Source organism: Lissotriton vulgaris, chromosome 10 (assembly GCF_964263255.1).
Source record: "Lissotriton vulgaris chromosome 10, aLisVul1.2, whole genome shotgun sequence".
Taxonomy (NCBI): Eukaryota; Metazoa; Chordata; class Amphibia; order Caudata; family Salamandridae; genus Lissotriton; species Lissotriton vulgaris.
In genome coordinates this window covers 1,043,075,166-1,043,094,057 of record NC_141698.1, presented here as the reverse complement: position 1 = coordinate 1,043,094,057, position 18,892 = coordinate 1,043,075,166, and the positions used below count along the sequence as shown (strand labels likewise).

The 18,892-nt window shown below is 49.8% G+C and overlaps 1 protein-coding gene across 1 annotated transcript in view; it reads right to left on the bottom strand.

Annotated features, from left to right (window-relative positions):
* The window catches only part of TOPAZ1 (testis and ovary specific TOPAZ 1), a 1,918,280-nt gene that overhangs the window by 1,509,537 nt on the left and 389,851 nt on the right, over positions 1-18,892 (bottom strand). Inside the window, exon 5 of the mRNA XM_086942092.1 lies at positions 15,623-15,681. Within this exon, the coding sequence (XP_086798218.1) occupies positions 15,623-15,681 (59 nt within the window). The remainder of the gene's footprint in view (positions 1-15,622; positions 15,682-18,892) is intronic.

The following is an 18,892-nucleotide window of genomic DNA, read 5'->3' as shown; positions in this document are numbered from 1 at the left end:
TCAGGAAAGTGCAGAGCGATGCAGGTTCAGACCCCTCTGACTCACGAGGACTGAAGTGCTGTTGCTCCCTTGTCTCATTGTGTGACTTTGACGGACGTGGGGAAGTTAATAACGCTTCAAGTCCTTTGAGTTCTTGTACTTGTGGGACTTACCCGACTTCCCTGGTGATTTAGAGTGCAATGAGGAATGTCGGGAAGGGCTCTGCGTACAGTCCCAGGACCTCCAATGTGAACGGGACCTCTAACAACGCAGAGTCGACCGACATCAGGCAGATGGGAGATTGAGGGATTGCTCGCTCAGCTCCTTTGGGTACTTTGGATGTCTTTGCTCACACGCCTTGGAGATGTGTCCCGGCTGACATTCACCTGTAACATGCCAAGTAAGGGAATCCCTATCCCTAGTAGTCAGTTCGTAGAGCATGGAGGATGGGTGGGGTGGTAAGGAATCTATAATTAACCCATGTCTCTTACAGATACAGCGTGACTAAAGGTAAGTAACTTGTTCATCTGAAAGAAACAGTTAGTTATAGATTCCTTACCTTAGAATAGATACCCCAGTTATAACAACCCCGGAGGAGGGTATGCAAACTAAGTTCACACAAGAAAGTCATAGAAGGCAGAACAGGCAAAATAGGAGTCCTCCAGATTTTGCTGTCCAGGCAGTAATGTCTGGTGAACTTGTGCATAGATGCCCACGTTGCATTCTGGCAAATCTCAAGGAGTGGGACTCCACGTGCCAATGATGGACTTGCTGCCGTAGCCCTAGTGGAATGAATACGCAGCCCCACTGGAGGTTCCTTTTTCACTAAAGCGTAACCGATTTTAATACAAAAGGACAACCTACGCTTTTGGACAGCCCGACCTTTCTTGGCACCCACATTGCCAACGAAGTCAGCGGTCAAGGTAGAAGTACAGCACACGTTTAGGGGTCCAGACAGTGGAGTCTCTCCTCCTTAGAAGGGTGCAGAGGCATGAAAAAGGTGGGCAAAGGGATTGTTTGTCCTATGTGAAAAGGTGTAACCCCTTTAGGAAGAAACGAGGGTCTTGTCCTAAGCATCACTTTGTCCGGATGCACAGAGAAGAGGGGGGGCTTATAACAAAGAGCCTGAAGCTCACTCACACTACGAGAAGAGGTGATGAGAACAAGAAAACCAGTTTCCAGGGTGAGGAGCCTGAGTGGTCAGTTGTGGAGAGGCTCGAAGAGAGCACAAATAAAAAGAAGTTCGAACGAGATTCAAGTCCCACTGGGGCATTATGAAAGGAGATAAAGGAAAGAGATGAATAATACCCTTAAAGAATCTGTTTACCATAGGGTACTTGAATGAAGAGGGCTGATCTGGTAGCACAAAGAAGGCAGAAATAGCTGCAAGATGGCCTTTTAGACTGCCCAGAGCAGAGCCCTGCTGGGTCAAAGAAAGGATGAACAAGAGAACCTCAGAAAGAGGGGCAAAGAGGTGGCCCACATCCTTTCTGTGCACCATGCCACATATGTATTCCATCAAGAGGCATATACCAGTTTAGTGGAGGGACACCTGGCTGCCAAGAGGACGTTACAGACTTTGGGTGGAAGGTCAAAAGCTGTCAACTGTCGCCACTCAATCTTCATACAAGGAGGTGGAGGCTGGACAGGTTCAGGTGGAGGACCGTGCCCTGCTGCTGAGACAGAAGATCCTACAGAAGGGGCAGCCTCATTGGAGGATCGATGGCCATGCTCAGGGTACCAGACTCTTTGTGCCGAGTCAGGAGACACAAGAATGACTTGGGCCTGGTCGCGCTTGATCTTCTTCAGCACTCGAGGCAGAAGTGGTACAGGCAGAAAGGTGTAAAGTAGGCCGCAATTCCACTCACGACAAAAAGCGTCACAGAGTGCCACCTTGGAAACTCCATGTGCAAAACTTCTGACATTGAGCGTTCTCTTCGGTGGCAAAGAGATCTAACCAAGGCTCTCCCCACCACTCTTGACATAGGGTACATGACCCCCCACCCCACCCAGTTTGTTGCAGTACCACATGGTAGTCGCATTGTCTGTGAACACCTGCACTACCTTCCCATTGAGGGAAGGAAGGAATGCCTTCACTGCCAGGCGGATCACCCAGAGCTCCAACAGGTTGATATGGAGCCCGGACTCCGCCAGAGACTAGATTCCTCTGATCTCTGCCTCTACCAGATGGCCGCCCTATCCCAGGAGTGATGCATCGGTCGCAATTGTGAGTTCTGGTTGGTGAAGGGAGAGGGATCTGCCTCTGACCCGATACTGGTCTGTTAACCACCACTGCATTTGTTCTGCATTTCCCTCCGAGACCAGGACGTAGTCGTAAAGGTTTACCGCTGCTGTGCCCACTGAAACTTCAGTTCCCACTGCAGAGCCTGCATATGCCACCTGGCATAATACATCAGCAGGATGCAGGAGGTCATTCTCACTGAAATCAGGGATAGAGGCTCAAACATCAGTATCATAGCCCAATATTCCAGACTTGCTGCTCGGGAGGATAGGCCCGAAACTGCACTGTGTCCAGAACAGCTCCAATGATAGGGAGCGCCTGAGAGGGAGTCGGGTGTGACTTCGGCAGATTTATAGTGAATCCTAGCGAGTACAGGAGGTCCTTTGTAGTCTGGAGGTGGGAGACGACAGCCTGTGGCGAGCCTGCCTTCAACAGCCAGTTGTCAAGATAGGGGAAGATTGGAACCCTTTGAGCGACCTCTGACCCTGCTCGCAGGCAGGTCGCTCCCCACGCCACCACACGGCCACCAGCTGCCTCGTACCTGCTCCCTGCCGCCCGCCTGTTTCCTGTTGTTTCCCGCCGCTGTGTCCCTACCCCGCCCCCTGCTCCCCATTGGCCACCCCGCTCCCGCCTCCCAGCTGCTCCTCCCACCCTATCCCCCTCTTATGGAGGCCGCGCAGCGACCGCGCCGCTGGCGCGCCAAAGGCATGCGTGTCTGCGCCTGGACAACGCCCAGCGCCAGAACCCCTGGACCCCACGAATGCCACAACACCAGACTCCGCTATGACGCCAGCACCCTCTATGCACTCAACACCAGCCAAAACCACACCTGCTTCCAAGCCGCCTTGAAACTGACTCACTGACCTTCTCCTGCCACACCTGCAGCTTCACCTGCGACAGAGCCACCAAACCTCCAAGGACTGGACCCAACCACCTCCGCTGCATACTCCGCAACACCTGCTCCGCACGCAAACACGCCTTCGAGCTCTGGGATCTGCTCGACACCTCCTCCCCTGACGTGGCCTTCCTGACCAAGACCTGGTGGAACAACTCCTCGGCGCCCGACATCGCCATAGCCATCCCGGACGGCTACAAGATCACCCGCAGGGATGGCGCCAACCGAATCGGAGGAGCAATAGCCATGGTTCACAAGTCCACCCTCAAGGTTGCCACCCATGCAGACGACACCCTCAACACTGACAAACACCTGCACTTCCGGATCCACAGCGACCTCAACACCACCCTCAGAGGAACACTCATCTACAGACCCCCCGGACCCGGAGCTCAATTCAGCGACTCCATTGCCGACCTCGCCAGCACCCGCCTACTCTCCTCCACGGACTACATCCTCCTCAGGCACCTGAATTCCCACCTCGAGAACAACAACGACGACGAATCCAACTCTGCCACCCTGATCGACAACCTCGGCCTCAGACAACTCGTCACTGCACCCACCCACGCCGCTGGCCACACACTGGACCCTGTCTTCTCCACTGGCACCCACGTCACCTTCGACCACACCACCGAACTCCACTGGACCGACCACCGCTGCATCCATTTCACCTTCAATAAACCAACCACGCACCACCGCACCCAACAGCTACCTCGCCGCTGCTGGAGCAAAGTCACAGAAGACCAGCTGATCACCACCCTCGCCCAAAACCCACCCACCAACTCCACCAACCCAGGTACTGCAGCCCGCATCCTCAGACAGTGGATCGACGACTGCACCATCACCCTCGCCCCACTCAAGAAACCCTCCAACAACCACGCCAGCAAGAGAGCCACCTGGTTCACCGACGAGCTGCAGACCTTCAAACGCGCATGCCGGAAACTGGAGAAGATATGGCTCTACGAACGCACTCCGGACAACCACGCAGCCCACAAGGACGTAACCCGCAGACATCACCCCCTCATCAGATTAGCCAAGAGATCCTCCTTCAAAGACCGTCTGGATAACAGCGCTGGGATGCCTCCGGGTAGCCATGCGCTATATAAATGCTTTTACAATTACAACGCACATGACAGCAAAGAGCTTTTTAGCATCGTAAAGGAACTCTCCAACCCCAGCGCCAACGACATATTGGCCTCATAAGAACTGTGCAACTCACTGGCCATCTCCTTCCACCGCAAGATCGCTGACATCCATGACAGCTTCAACACCATGACCGCCCGACTAAGCCAGACTCCACCTCCCCTGTGAACACCACCAGCGCCAACCGCCTGATCTCTTGGTCCAACGTCAACGATGACGAGATATGCAAGGTCATGAACTCCATCCACTCAGGATCTCCGTCAGACCTGTGCCCACACCACATATTCAACAAAGCAGACGCTGCCATCGCACCCCAACTACGGAAGGTCATCAACATCTCCTTCGAAACAGCGACATTCCCGGAAAGCTGAAAACACGCCAAAATCTACGCCCTACTCAAGGATCCCAAGGCGGACCCCAAGGACCTCAAGAACCTCCAGCCCATCTCCAATCCCGTTCCCAGCGAAGGTCATCGAGAAAATCGTCAACATGCAACTGGCCCGCCACCTGGAAGACAACAACATCTTAGACCCGTCCAAGTCTGGGTTCAGACGAAACCACAGCACCGAGACAGCCCTCATCGCCGCCACAGACGACATCAGGCGCCAACAAGACAACGGAGAAACATTAGCCCTCATCCTCCTGGACCCGTCAGCCGCCTTAGACACGGCCTACGATCGCACTCTAACGACACGCCTCCTAGAAGCTGGAATCCAAGAGAAGGCCCTTGACTGGACCACGTCCTTCCTCTCCGGCAGAACCCAGAGCAATGCTGTTCAACGTCTACATGGCCCCCCTCGCCCAAGTGGCCCAACACAACCTCAATATCATTTCCTACGCTGACGACACCCAGCTCATTCTCTCCCTCACCAAGGACCCGTACACCGCCAAAACCAACCTCCACGAGGAAATGAAGGCCGTCGCCGACTGGATGAGGAACAGCCGTCTGAAGCTGAACTCTGACAAGACGGAGGTACTCATCCTCGGACCCACCCACTCAGCCTGGGACGACCACACTGGGAACAGCACCGACACCCACCGACCATGTACGCAACCTAGGATTCATCCTCGACTCCTCCCTCTCCATGTCTAAACAGGTCAATGCCGTCTCCTCCTCCTGCTACAACATCTACAAGTGGATCCAGACCAAAACAAGAAGAACGGTGACACAGGCCCTCGTCAGCAGCAAACTGGAGTACGGCAATGCACTCTATGCAGGAATCCCAGCCAAACACCTACTACGACTACTACGCACCAAAAACACCTCCGCCCGACTGATCGTCAACGTCCCCCGCCGCAGCCACATCACCCCCCACCTGAGAGACCTACACTGGCACCCCGTCGATAAGAGGGTCACCTTCAAGCTCCTCACCCACGCACAGAAAGCACTCCACAACGCCGGACCAGCCTACCTGAACAGCAGACTCACCGCTGTTCCCCGCAACCAACAAACAACCTCCGGTGGCAGATCCTTCTCCTACCTCGCAGCCAAGACCTGGAACACCCTCCCTACCCACCTACGGCAGACCCAAGACCTACTCGCCTTCAGAAGACTCCTCAAGACCTGGCTCTTCAAGCAGTAGCGGCACCCCCTCCCCTCAGCGCCTTGAGACCCTCACGGGTAAGTAGCGCGCTTTGCAAGTACTCTGATTGATTGATTGAACCCCTTATCTGAGCAGATGAGCTGCGACCACCGCCATCACTTTCGTGAACACCCAAGGGGCACTGGTAAGGCTGAAGAGGAGCAGAGTGAATTGAAAATGCTCGTGGCCTATCGTGAACCGCAAATAGCGCATGTCGGCTGGAAGGACGGGAATATAGAAATGGATGTCCTGTAAGTCGGACGCCACCATCCAGTCTCCAGGGTCGAAGGCAGACAGGACCCGAGACAACGTGAGCATTCTGAACATCTCCTTCTGGAAGAAGTGGTTGCGGGCCCTGTGGTCTAGAATAGGACGTAAGCCTTTGTCCTTCTTGGGCAGTAGAAAGTGGCGAGAATAGCAACCACGGCCTACTTCTGGCGCAGAGAGCCTTTCGATAGCTCCCTTGGCCACGAGAGCTGAGACTACCTGGCAGAGAAGTGCCAAATGATCCTGCGACAGGCTATCAAAAGACGGTGGCATGGACGGAGGGGGCAGTAGAGGGAGTAACCCCTTCGGGCTATTTGCAAAACCCACCTGTCCGACGTGATGGATTGCCAGTGAGGATGGTGATGCCGAATCATGCCTCCCACTGTCCGTTGATGGTCCTGAAAGGTCGGATTAGAAGGGTTTGGAGGCTGCTGCAGTGGGGGAAAGAGTGTACTGACCTGCCAGCTGGGTCCCAGACCCGCAAGGATGTTGGGTCCCACACCTGTGGCAACACAGAGGCTGGCCAGCTTGCATGGACCGGTGGCTGGTCTGGGCCGCACGTGGTGGGATGCCCCTTCCGTAGCCACGACAGGGGCAAAAATCAGACTGGGGTGGATGGGAAGCGGGGCACATGGATCTGGCTGTAGCCCAAGAATCCTTTAAGCGCTCGAGGGCTGAGTCAGTTTTATCACCAAAAAGGCAACGGCCATCGAAGGGCATGTCCAGTAAGGTTGACTGGACATCCCCCGAAAAGCCAGACATCCTCAACCAGGCGTAGCCCCCTAAGGGTTACAGACGTGGCAATCCTTCTGCCTAGTGAGTCAGTGATATCCAGTCCACAACAAATTGTGAATTTGGCTGTCTCTCTCCCATCCGCCACTTCCTGGGAGAGTATGGCCCGGGCCATCTCCAGGCAGTTGGGCCGCACTTGCGTGACCATTTCCCAGATAGTATGGAAGTATCGGCCCAAGAGGCATGCGGATTTCACAGAGCGCAGTGACAAGCTGGAGAAAGGGAACATGCGCTTCCCAAGCTAATCCAGCTTCTTGGATTCCCTGTCTGGTGGAGCAGAAGGAAATGTGCTGAGGAAGAGGAGGCTTGGATCCCCAAGCTCTCAGGGGAAGGATGTTGGGTGAGAAAAATTGGGTCGCCCGGAGTCGGGTGGTGGAGGCGGGCAGTCGTCCTTTCCACAGGGGCCCTGTGCTGGGCTTGGACCAGGTGCCGAAAAGGACGTAAGTGAGGGCTTTGATGAAGGGCGGAAGTGGTTCCGAGGAGGTTACTACAGTCTGAAGCACCTCTGTCAGGAGATTAGTCCTGCCACTGAAGGGAGCCCCGAGGCTTCAGCTGCCCTTTGCACCCCCACAACATAGGACACTCCTTCCTCCGTAGCCACGGGAAAGGGAGAAAGCATGCCAAGGTCTGGAGAAGTGTCCAGACCACTGCCGCCACCCAGGTTCTCTATCCAGTTTGGCTCTTCAAACTGGTCTGTCAAAGGGTCCAGCGACCCTTCCCAATCCTCATCACCACCTTCTGGGCAATAGGGAACACCAGGGATGAACAGGGGAACAAAAGTACCCTCTGGCATAGGATTCAGTGTCAGATTAGACATCGGTCCGGCTCGATCTCAGGGATGAGGGTGGGGATGGCGTTGGTCGGGGGCACCGTGGCCAGGATCGGCGCCGGGGAGGGTCGGGTAAGATCAACCCATGTTGATCCGGATCCAGGCGTGGATCCACTGGGCCTTCCAGCGCCAGAGCAACTGGCATCGATGGCCTAGGACCCCGACCGGCTCTGCAGGGACAGAAGACCCGCAGGTGGGGTCGGGCTGGCCAAAGATACAGTGGAGGGCTTTGAAAAGTGTACAAAACTGGGCAGGGGAGCTGCCGGAAAAGTGGGGGGGGGTGACAAGGCACATGTTGTCCCTGAAGTAGGCACCAGCAACGGAGCTTTAGAGTAAATATCCTCCGGATCCCGTGTTGCATCAGCCAACCGACAGGAAGAAGGCAAAGAGCACTGGTTCTTCTTCGCCTTATTCTTGTGCTCCGGCTTACCCAAGGACTATGAATACTTTGAATGGGACCAGGTGTGGGGGATCCGTGAGCAGCCTCGAAACGTCCCTCTCGAATGAGACCAGGAGCTACGCAGAGCAGACCACAGGGCTTCCAAGAGCTTTCGGGACGTCTCCCGCAAAGACTTTGGGTTCATGGTAACGGCAGTCGGAGCACGACTTTGGGTCGTGGTTGCGCTACAGACACCAAAGGCACACAAGCTGTGGGTCCGTCACCGACATCAGCCTGTGACAGGCCTTGCAAGGCTTGATGCCGGTCCGATTATGGGGCATCCCTCACACACCAGAAATTGAAGACTCGAGGAAAGTGTAGTCAAAAAGTGACTGAAGGGGTAGCTCTCTCCAGATTTGCACTAGGCTGGCACGCGGAAAAAGAAAGAACTGACGTCAGAGTGCAGGGACGGCATCTAAGTAGGCACCTCAACCTCATCCCGGCAACACGATGCCGGACGCTGAGTCGACCGTGGCCAACTACCAATGCGCAGGAGTGCTGCTAAGAAAATATTCTCTGGATTCAGTGTGACGCCTGGGGTCTCTCTAAGGTAAGGAATCTAGAACTGTCTCCTTCCGATTTATTATTTTGGGTGAGTTGAAGACTTGTAGGAAAATTACATTAGCAGAAGATCTGAACTAGAAAACTAAATGGGATGAGTAAAGTGCAAATGGCGATATGGAGCCGATGAAAAAATGTATCAGTCCCAGATGCAAACACCTCCAAATCAAATGAAACATCGTAGACCAGAAATTATCAATTTTCAACCATTTTAATAACTTAATCCATGTTTTATTAGATATGTAGAAATTGTTATTCTGATTTTCAAATGAGTGATGTGAAGTTAAATATATGTAGAGGCTCAGATTAAACCTTCATACCAAACATATTGAAAATGTGCACTCCAATTGTCGAACGGTCTCCTACCTTCAACTCCCAGACCGATCACACAGAGCTGCCACTTAGTTATTCACGTTTAAACACGCCAGTGCCCCAACTACCTTTATTCAAATTAATGTAACGCTCATTTTACAGATTGTGTTTCTCCACTGCATGCAACCATTGAAAAAGAAAAAATACATATAAGTGACCAATTTTCAGAGTAACAAAACTGTAAAAAACCATCATATCACCATAACCGAATGAAAATTGGTGCACCGATTACTGTGCTCACATGAAAAAAATGGGCATTTCAAAAAATGGGGTTAACCCAAGGTTAGTCCTGGACCTGGGCACTTAGTGATACAAAACCAAAGGTCCTAGAACCTTATTTACAAAAGCAATTACTCAAATAACATAGTTAATTTATTTTAATTCATATGTTTAGAAAGGAGCCTAGAGCAAAAGTTCGAGGCAAGCTCCTAAAACCGGAGTCAATTATTTAAATGTCAAATAAACCTAAGGATAAACAGACAACAAACCAGAAAAGTATTCACCAAGTAATTTAATGTACTTATTTTGGGGAAAGCTCAAGTAATATTTAAGAGGTACTGACTAGAAAAAGGTTGCTCCAAGGAGGAACGTGCTAATAGGAGGAGTGCTCAGTGTTGATCAGTGAAAAGAAAGAAACATTTTTTTTTGAGTGGCATAGAAGCAAAAAGGAACTGCGTATTTTTTTAAAACAATATGAACGGTTGTCATTCACCGTCATATGTAGCCTAGCACATGTTTGTAACCAGTTTGAGTTATATGTACAAATATAGAAATTAATTCCAATTTCGCACGATAAGGGGCACAAAAAGGTAAGTCTAGGTCTATCCAAGGGCGTCGACGTTTCGATCCGACTAAGGGCACAAGGGAGGTTCGCAGCCTCGGCCGTGCGGATCTTCTTCAGGAGTAAGGGGGAAAGGGGCAACCTGGAGGGAGGTGGCTGAGTCGCCTAATGGGAATAAAAAAATTGATCAAGTCCGTTTCTGTATATCAAGGGTGAGCATCAAGGTTCAGTGCGTGTGATAAAAAGTAAGGCTTACCCTCCGCATGTGGTGAGGAGCCAAAAATGTATTGCATCATGCCATGTCGTATTCAATAGTTTACTTCATAAAAAGAGTAGCCAGGAGTAGTCATCAATGGGATTGTATTTCCCTGAGGAGGAAAAAGATAATGCCTTAATTACTTAAAGCGAAACAAAAGGGGATGATGGACAAAGGGTTTGAGCAAATCAAACACTCACCCCCAGTCAACTGATCTGGGTTTAATCCATCACCATTCTTTAGCTCACTCAGCCACCCCAGTTCAGACATGGCCATATGCAAATCAATCTGACCCTGTGCCTCATGTGAACAGTCCAGCCCAAACTGTCAAGCCATGTCTTCCCTGGACCGGAAACAAGCATCCTGGGACCGGTTTCGGATTCACAATCCTCATCAGCCAGGCTATCTTGAATCCAGTGGCCAAGTGAGCAAGGGACTCACGTCTGAGCATACCCTGCCAACTTAGGCCGAACAAAGCGAAACAAACGGGGATTGCCACTGGAGTCAAGCAAGCCCGGCTGAAGACGGCTGTAATGCCAGAAAACGGTCCTGAGAAGCTTGATTCCGGTCCAGGGAAGACATGGCTTGGCAGTTCGGGCTGGACTGTTCCCATGAGGCACAGGGTCAGACTGATTTGCATATGGCCATGTCTGAACTGGGGTGGCGGAGTGAGCTAAAGAACGGTAATGGATTAAACCCAGATCACTTGACTGGGGGTGAGTGTTTGTATTGTCAACCCTCCGTCCATCATCACCTTTGGTTTTTCTTTGTTCGCTCTAAGTTGGCAGGGTATGCTCAGACGTGAGTCCTTTGCTCACTTTGCCACTGGAGTCAAGGAAGCCCAGCTGGAAACCGCTGTAATGCCAGAAACCGGTCCTGGGAAGCTTGATTCCGGTCCAGGGAAGACATGGTTTGGCAGTTCGGGCTGGACTGTTCCCATGAGGCACAGGGTCAGACTGATTTGCATATGGCCATGTCTGAACTGGGGTGGCGGAGTGAGCTAAAGAACGGTAATGGATTAAACCCAGATCAGTTGACTGGGGGTGAGTGTTTGTATTGTCAACGCTCCGTCCATCATAACCTTTGGTTTTTCTTTGTTCGCCCTAAGTTGGCAGGGTATGCTCATACGTGAGTCCCTTGCTCACTTTGCCACTGGAGTCAAGCAAGCCCGGCTGAAGACGGCTGTAATGCCAGAAACCGGTCCTGGGAAGCTTGATTCCGGTCCAGGGAAGACATGGCTTGGCAGTTCGGGATGGACTGTTCCCATGAGGCACAGGGTCAGACTGATTTGCATATGACCATGTCTGAACTGGGGTGGCGGAGTGAGCTAAAAAACGGTAATGGATTAAACCCAGATCAGTTGACTGGGGGTGAGTGTTTGTATTGTCAAAGCTCCGTTCATCATCACCTTTGGTTTTTCTTAATTACTTAAAGGGCATCAAGGGTGCTACATACGTGGATTACAGTCCTACTCTGACAAGACATACCTCAGTGATGTTCTGAATTGTATCGTGGGTGAAGTTTAAGAAGCGCCTTCGTAATCCGTGTATTAATCACGGTGAAGGACATCGGCGATCTGTAAGTAAAAGTGTGAGAGCTTAATAGCGCTAGTGATTGAGGGCAGGCGGCGGTGAAGAAATTACAGTAGCGCCGCATTTTTCGGGGTTAATTACATGGAGATGACAGATGAGACCTTTGGTTGATATACTGTGAACCCTAAGTTGGTGAGTAGTTGAATAGTGGCGTGAGTGTGATGTACACAGTGACTGTATGGGCTGGCTTTTATCAGCCAGACGTCGAGCTATGGGAAGACGTGAATGTGTTGTCTTCTGAGATGAGCTGCAACTACCACCAGGCCCTTGGTGAGTACTCTGGGTGCTGCGGTGACTCCGAATGGGAGTACTTTGAATTGGTAGTGTTGACTGTCCACTACAAACCTGAGGTATCTCCTGTAAGATGAGTGAATGGGAATATGAAAGTAGGTGTCCTTGAGATCTAGAGTGGCAAGGAAGTCACCTTGTGAAAGAAGAGAAAGAACCTGTTGCAGTGTGACCATGTGGAAATGGTCTGATTGTATGTACAGGTTTATGGGTCTCAGGTCTAGAATAGGTCTTAGAGAGCCGTCCTTTTTTGGAATGAGAAAATACAGAGAACAAACTCCTGTGTTTTGTTCGTGCAGGGGTACTGGTTCTATTGCCCCTTTTGCAGGAGTGAGATGACTTCCTGCTTGAGCAGCGATAAATTATCTAACGGCATTGGACCCTGTTTGGGTGGTATGGTGGGGGGATAGAGGTAAGTTCTAGAGTGTAACCTGACTGAACGATTTGTCTCACCCACCTGTCTGTGGTGATGTTGTTCCAGGCAGGAAGGAAATGCTGTATCTTCCCCCGACCGGAGTGGAATGGTCTGGGGATAGCGGAGGAAGTCATTGGGTAGGTGTGGAGGCAGATCTGGTATTATTGGTCTTGCCTCTACCTTTGTTATTGTTGCCTCTGTACCTGCTGCTCTGGTAACCTCTGGGGAATGTAGACTGGGTGGGAGACTTGTACGAGGTGGAGGACTTGTCAGAGGAGTAGCCTCCGGAGGTGCCCTTGTAGAAGGAGCAACAAAAGGAATGTCTGGGAGCTTGCGATTGCAATGATCCCATGGACTTGGCAGTGTCTGTGTCCTTTTTTCTTTTTTTCTAGTGATGAGTCGACGTTAGGCGCAAATAGGTGTTCTTGATTGAATGGTTGGTTTAGAATATAAGTTTGTACTTCTAAACCCAGAAATACATAGCCAAGCATGTCTACGCAGAAGGACACTTGTGTTGACTGCTCTAGAAGAGGTGTCTGCTGCATCCAGAGCACAGTGAATGGAAGTATTAGTGATTATTTTCCCTTCTTGTATAAGGTCATTGACCCTGTTTTTATATTTGTCTGGAAGGTGTTGTAATAGGGCGCTAACTCATCGTAATGTGCCCTATCGTACCTTGCTAACAAAGCTTGAGTGTTGGCAATACGCAATATGTTAGCAGCTTGGGACGCTGTTCTTTTGCCAGAGGCGTCCAAGAGTTTAGACTCTTTATCAGGGAGTGGAGCATCACCTGATGTCTAAGAATTGGCTCTTTTACTAGCGTTGGGCACGACTAGTGAATCTAAGGAAACGGGGCCTTTAATATAAGCTGGGTCTGCAGCGGCAGCTTTGTATTTCTTCTCGATCCTTGGGTTAATAAGTCTAGCCTTAACAGGATCTTTAAAAACTTTGGGTGCATGCTTAATTACCCCTTTTAGCTTAAGCAAGATAGAGGTGGTCATTTGTGACGAGTCAAGTGTCCATTAGGAAATATTCTGCCACTGGGTCGGTATGTAAGTTAACCCCATGGTATTGTGCAGCTCTGTATAGCAGCTGATTAAATGCTGTTGTGTCCTCTGGAGGTGAAGGTCTAGAGGGGTATACACCCTCCTGTAAAACATTACGGACATCTGGAGTGTCAGGGGAAGAAGGTGGACTAAGGTCTTCTAGTGGCGCTACAGCTGCAACACCCCCCCCCCAGTGTAGCTTGAACTATCACCATCATCCTGTAGTGGGGGGGATGGTGTAGGAGAGTGGTGTGGTGGGAGAGGTGGAGGAGGAGGTGATGAAGAAGGAACTCTAAGTGGAGATGTGACAATGTCCAGTTTTTTTGGTGGTGGAGCCAGAGCAGGCGTATCCAATGGCCTATTCTTTGAGCTTAGGATGAACTTACCAGTTTTGGCGTCTTTTATAAGAGTCTTTTGTTTAGGATCTGGCATAAAAAGCTCTTCTGATGGATGGTGGTCTTTCGGCACCGACTTTGTAGGTTCGGCTGTATACCGGGCACCTGCTCTGGAACGGGTTTGATTTTTTGCTTGGAGCCGTGAGGTTTTACAGTCTTTGTAAGTGGAACCGGTGTTTTCTTCGGTTCCGGAACTTTTTTCGGTTCTGAAGTTTTCAGCTCCGAAGGTTGTTCTGAACCTTTAGGGAGAGGTCTTTTGCGCGGCTCCGAGTGTTTTTTCGGAGTCAGAGGGTCGGTAATTGGTGGTTTCGATACAGAGTGTTCGGCTGTGGAGGCCGTGTTCGGCGCGGAAGAGGAGGGCGTTTTTATCTTTTTCGGTGCCAATGAATGAGTGTCGGTACCGACGGCAGGCTGACTCGAGCCCGTGTGGCCTGAAGGCTTAATAGGCTTCTTAGCCGAGCGCGAAGGCGGGGCATGGGAATCAGTCTCTCGGTGTGCACCTTGGCCCGAAGGTGAAGGTGTGACCTTAGCCTTTTTGGATGGTGTATGGAGGGGGTCGGGGTCGACGTGCCTACTTACGACCTGTTGCGCCGGAGTGAGGTCTTCGATGTCAGAGTCCTCGGCTTCGGAGACTCTGTGTTCTTCGACCCGCTCCTGTTCTGGAACATTGTCGCCCTCTTGGAAGATGTCGTCGGGAATGGATGTCGACGAGCGAGCCACTGTTTTTCGAGCTCAACGATCTCGAATGGTCTTCTTGGAGCGGAAAGAGGCACAAGCTGCAGTCTCTGGCCTCGAGCTCCGGTGAAAAGCAGAGGTTACACACCTCATGCAGATCGGTGTGGAGAAACTTCCACCCACATCGAGGACACTTTTTGAATGGAGTCCTTTCCATGAGCCAGATGCTATGGTCCAGGTAGTCCAGAAGGCCCTCATCGATGATCGGAATCAAGGACTTCGACGTTGGAGAGATGCGCGACAACTAGGTTTCGCGATCAAAAACAATACTGTAGAAAGGGTGAAGGATTGCGTGTCGAAAGTTGCATCGGTAGCGCGATAAACGCATTTTAGCCCGATAACGGAAAAAACAATCTGAAGATGGAGCCGATGCCCATGCGCACTATCATTCAAAGGAGGAGTCACCTATCTCGTGACTTCCAAAGACTTCTCCGAGACAAAAAAAAGTGCATACATCCGGGCCCAACACCAGACGGCGATCTATGCATAGTGTGTGTTCTGCAGCTCATATGCCTCGAACATAGTAATTCATATTTTCAAATGTGTGTATAATGCCATTGTAGATGGCAACAGTGTAAGCAGAGAAAAAGATGGGAAAGGTGGTTGGCGAGTGGCTACGTTCTGACAGCACACATGAAATCGTAACTGAAAGCTTTCTAATATTTTCAATGCCTACAGTTTAGCACAACTCTTTTAAATGAGAAACTAAAGATCCAAATGGAACTGCAAAGTCCTGAAGGAAACAAAGCGAAAATGTCGAAGCCAGAAGTAATCTACCCAAGCAGGTACTTGTATGCAATTACACAGAGTTCAAGTATCAAATGAAATGATGAAACACCAGAGGATGCATCCAAGGACTAGTAATAACACAATTGCATCATTGTCAATTAAAAATCAAACACATTCTGTTAAAATACTTACTTTGAGTAATCACATTTTACTTTTATATGGAAAGTTTTTAAACATTAAAATATAAACCATGCCAGAAAGTCAACAATTACATTTGAAAACATACCTCTCTCCATCAAAAGCTTCTTCTTTAACATCATCATCATCTGGCAAAGGTAGGAGAACCTGAAAAAGTGAAACATTCGTTGAAATCACAATACTTAGAGTCCCTAAATGTTAGAAAATGACAGAAACACACTGTTAATTCCATTTTCCAGGGTCACTTAATAATTTGTTTTTGTTGAAACTTCTGACAGTGCAAATTAATTAGAAAATGCAGACAGCAACTGCAAATGAAAGCTAGCAGGATACTTTATGTACTTGGTACTTGGTTTGAAAAAGTGAACTAGGCATTCATTATTAAGAATAATCAAATATGTATTTAAAAACACTGAAGTTCAAATATTGGCAGCATCATCTTTCTTCACAATACTTAAACAAAATACCATACAATAGTGCATCATTACATGATGTATATGTGAATTTGCTGCAGAGCATGTGTCCATTCGAAAGTAGATTTGAGGGAGATACAGAAACCGGTATTGGGATATGTCGGCCTATAGTCCTGCTAGCTCACAGTGCACCATCTGCGAGGGCCTGTGCCAAAGATGGCGTGTGCAGTGGCAGTTCCAAAAGCGTTGCGGCAGCAGAGGCGATAGGGGACTTTGCGACAGATCCAATCCACACAGCAGCAGAGATGCATAAGTTGTGCTTGGGGTAGTGCCGTACAGCAGAGATGCAGCATCGGTTGCGCTGAATCCACAGAGGATGGCAAGGACCTTAGGCCCACTTCCAAGGATCCAGGACTGGAGTAGAGTGGCACCATTTGGCAGGGTAAACCCACAGATGGCAGAGTCCAGGTGTAGCTGAGAGGTGGTTGGAAGTCTTTCTCTCCCAGGCAAAAGGGCATTAGATTAGCAGAACATGGCAGCAGTTCCTTCAAAGCAGTCCAGCAGAGTAGCAGTCCTTTCAGTAGCACAACAGTCCTTCCTGGCAGAGGATCCACAGGTCTAGAAGTGTACTGAAGGGGTGGTGTCTGAGGTACAGAATGTACACACAGTTGTGCCTCTGAAGTGGGGAGAAGCTTCTAGTGACATGCCTATGAATTGCACAGATACACTATCTCCCCCGCCCTGGCTCAAGACTATCTACAGAGGATATGCTGCTGGCAGACGAGTAAAGCTCGGACACGTGTCCTTGGACTATACACCTGATTGACAAGCTACCCCGAAGAATCACAGATCTTAAATTTTTCGTGATCTCCCACAACCACCTTTTACTAGAGCACTACCCTCAAATTAGTGACCATTGTCCGGATGATGACCTGCAATCATTCAGGTTGAAACACAGTCAACTACCCAGCCTAGAACTCAGGCGCTACTGTTGTCAATTTAATCATCTGACTAATTTGTACATAAATACTGTATATAACCTGCATATTTTTGACCACCTTAATTTTAATTATCCTCGCCGTTCACGCTGTTTTTCACACCCTTGTGTCACTGCACCATTCACCTTCAATAGCACGCCCAGTGCCCACCTTGTGTGTTATGGTCATTGTATAATATATGTACTGTAGTGCTTCTCAACTACTTACCAAATTATATTTTGACTTACTTTACCCTACCCTTACGTAGTGGTCTCCCTTCTTTCCTTCTTGGGATCTCTAGCGCACAAAAATGCTGACATTGTGCGTTCTCGGTGTGGCAAAAAGATAGTGCGACAGTTCTCCCCAATAATATAAAAGGCTCTGGCCACCTCTGGGTGTAACTGCAGTTCATGATCCACTAGGCCTCAGAACCGGAGTTTGCCCACCTTGGTGTTTAAAGAACCCTGCCAGGTGGTTCATGACCAGAGAAATGCCTGGTGAGTAAGCCACTTTCAGACCCCCAATCCCACCAATTTGTCATTGTCGTAAGAATCTGAGTCAAAGAGCTGATGTAAAGTAAGAGCTCTGCCGCATGGTCAAGATAATGTATTAGTCAGAAGATTTAGCTATAGGCTGCGCTCCGGCAGGATCAGAGGGCGACCTTGATTCAGACCAGGCTGGTTCAGATTCCCAAACCAATATAGGCAGTGTATCCTCTATGGTGCAGGCGCAGTCAATGTGAAGAGAACCAGCGCAGGTAACAGCCCAGAACCAAAGTTGGTGCGGCTCAATAGGCGCAGAAGGCCAACCTGCTAGCTGGACCACAAATGAAGGCTTCTGGAGATTCTTGCGGACAGAAGGCACATCAGTAGGGGCTAGAAGCATGCCAAATATGTGCAGCAAGTGGTCCCTAAAGACCTCTACGTAGTGCAACATCGTAGAAAGACCCTGAAATTCAGGTTGCATCAGGAGCAAATTCTGGTGCCCCTGCACTCTGCTGGAGTTTGTGAGAGTTGGGATGAGAGTCCTACTTTGACTTAACCAAAGACCTTGACTGTGACTAGGAGCTACCACAGAAAAGACTTCAGGCGCGGGAATGGGATCTTCCTTTTAACTTCGCCCGGTCATGGCGTGGAGCTTTCTAATGTTTATTTATTTGTTTATTTGTAAAGCGCAACATTCATCCTGACAGATTTCATGGTGCTGTCTTGCAGAACACATGGTAGATTATATTAGGTGCCTTCAGCTGCTCACACCTACGTCATAGGAAAAAGATGGGTTTTTTGTTTTTTCCTAAAAGTTACATAGTCGTTAGTAAGACGTAGGTCTTGGGGTAATTCGTTCCAGTGTTTAGCCGCAAGGGATGAGAATTATCACCTCCTGCTCTTACTTTCTTACGATTGGGCCTGGCTAGTGGTTGGTGTAGTGATCTTAAGCACCTCGTGGGGACGTAGAATTCAATTTTATTCTGGAGAATTCTGGGACCAAGGTTATGCAGTGCCTTGTGAGCATGACTCAGCAGCTTGAATCTTGCTCTTTGGCGCATGGGTAGCCAGTGGAGCTGTTTCATGCATGCAGATGCAGAGCTAAGTCTACTTTTGTTACATACAAGCTTGGCAGCAGCATTTCGCAGCACTAGTAGGCACCTGAAAAGGTAATCTGCCGTGCCCACACACAGTGCATTTCCATAATCTAATCTGCTGGTAAGTAATGTTTGTGTAACCATCCTTCTACATTCTAGTGGGTTCCTCAAAAAAGAGTTAAGCCAATGAAGAGCTTTGGCGTGGATACCCTTTTCACAGAGAATTTCCAACAGGAGATTAAGTGAGACTCCGCCGACCGGTCCAAAAAGATCAGGGCAACAGCCTTTCCTTGATCCGTCATTGATCTTATGTCATCTAGGACAGCTAGGAGAGTGGCCTCTGTACTGTTAGTGGCTCTAAAGCCAGTCTGAGAACAGTCCAGTAG